The sequence below is a fragment of the Myotis brandtii genome, unplaced genomic scaffold, assembly GCF_000412655.1.
Source record: "Myotis brandtii unplaced genomic scaffold, ASM41265v1 scaffold868, whole genome shotgun sequence".
Lineage (NCBI taxonomy): Eukaryota > Metazoa > Chordata > Mammalia > Chiroptera > Vespertilionidae > Myotis > Myotis brandtii.
Window position 1 is genome coordinate 1,287,949 of NW_005371540.1, and position 620 is coordinate 1,288,568.

Here is a 620-nt window from a genome sequence, read left to right on the forward strand (position 1 = left end):
AGAGCAGGTGCGCAGCGGTGAGCAGCAGGCGCTCGCGTGGCTCCCGCGTCTCGATCACGTAGAAAACTTTCTTGGCGCCGTCGTCGCGGTCCAGGAAAGTGAGGAAATCGCTGTAGAGCAGCTGGCCCCGGTCGTCGGCCGCCAGCACGCGGTCCCCGGGACGCAGGTCCTTCACCAGCTTGGTGCCGCCCTGCTCGAGGTGCACAGTGGCGGAGCCCGGGAAGCAGCCGCCGGATTTAGCCGCCACCGAGTTCTCTGCGGGGAAGAGAGGAAAGCGGTCAGATGGATGAGTCGCTAGACCCAGGCGCGTGTGGGGAGGGGCGCACGCGTGGTGTCCCGCGCGCTCAGACGAGGATGCGCGCGGCTCGGAGAGATTTGGAAGGGCTGGTTCCGCGCAGACCTCTCTGCCCAAGCCCCACCGCCAAGGCGACAAACTTCAGATGCAGACACATTCCTTCAGGACTCTTTCAGGATTGGATTGGCGGCGGTAAAGGTCGGCTAGCTCACTGCTTCCTTCCTCCTTCCTCCCACCCGCCCCCTGCTCAGCACACACCCAGCTTCGCCGCGAATTCAGAAGGTGTTTGCTCTCCACTTGGATTCCTCAGGAAGCCTCCTTGAGC

General features: G+C 64.0%; 1 protein-coding gene across 1 annotated transcript in view; it reads right to left on the reverse strand.

Annotated features, from left to right (window-relative positions):
• The window catches only part of SHH (sonic hedgehog), a 19,764-nt gene that overhangs the window by 1,995 nt on the left and 17,149 nt on the right, over nucleotides 1–620 (reverse strand). The window contains exon 3 of the mRNA XM_014532256.1: nucleotides 6–255. Within this exon, the coding sequence (XP_014387742.1) occupies nucleotides 6–255 (250 nt within the window). The remainder of the gene's footprint in view (nucleotides 1–5; nucleotides 256–620) is intronic.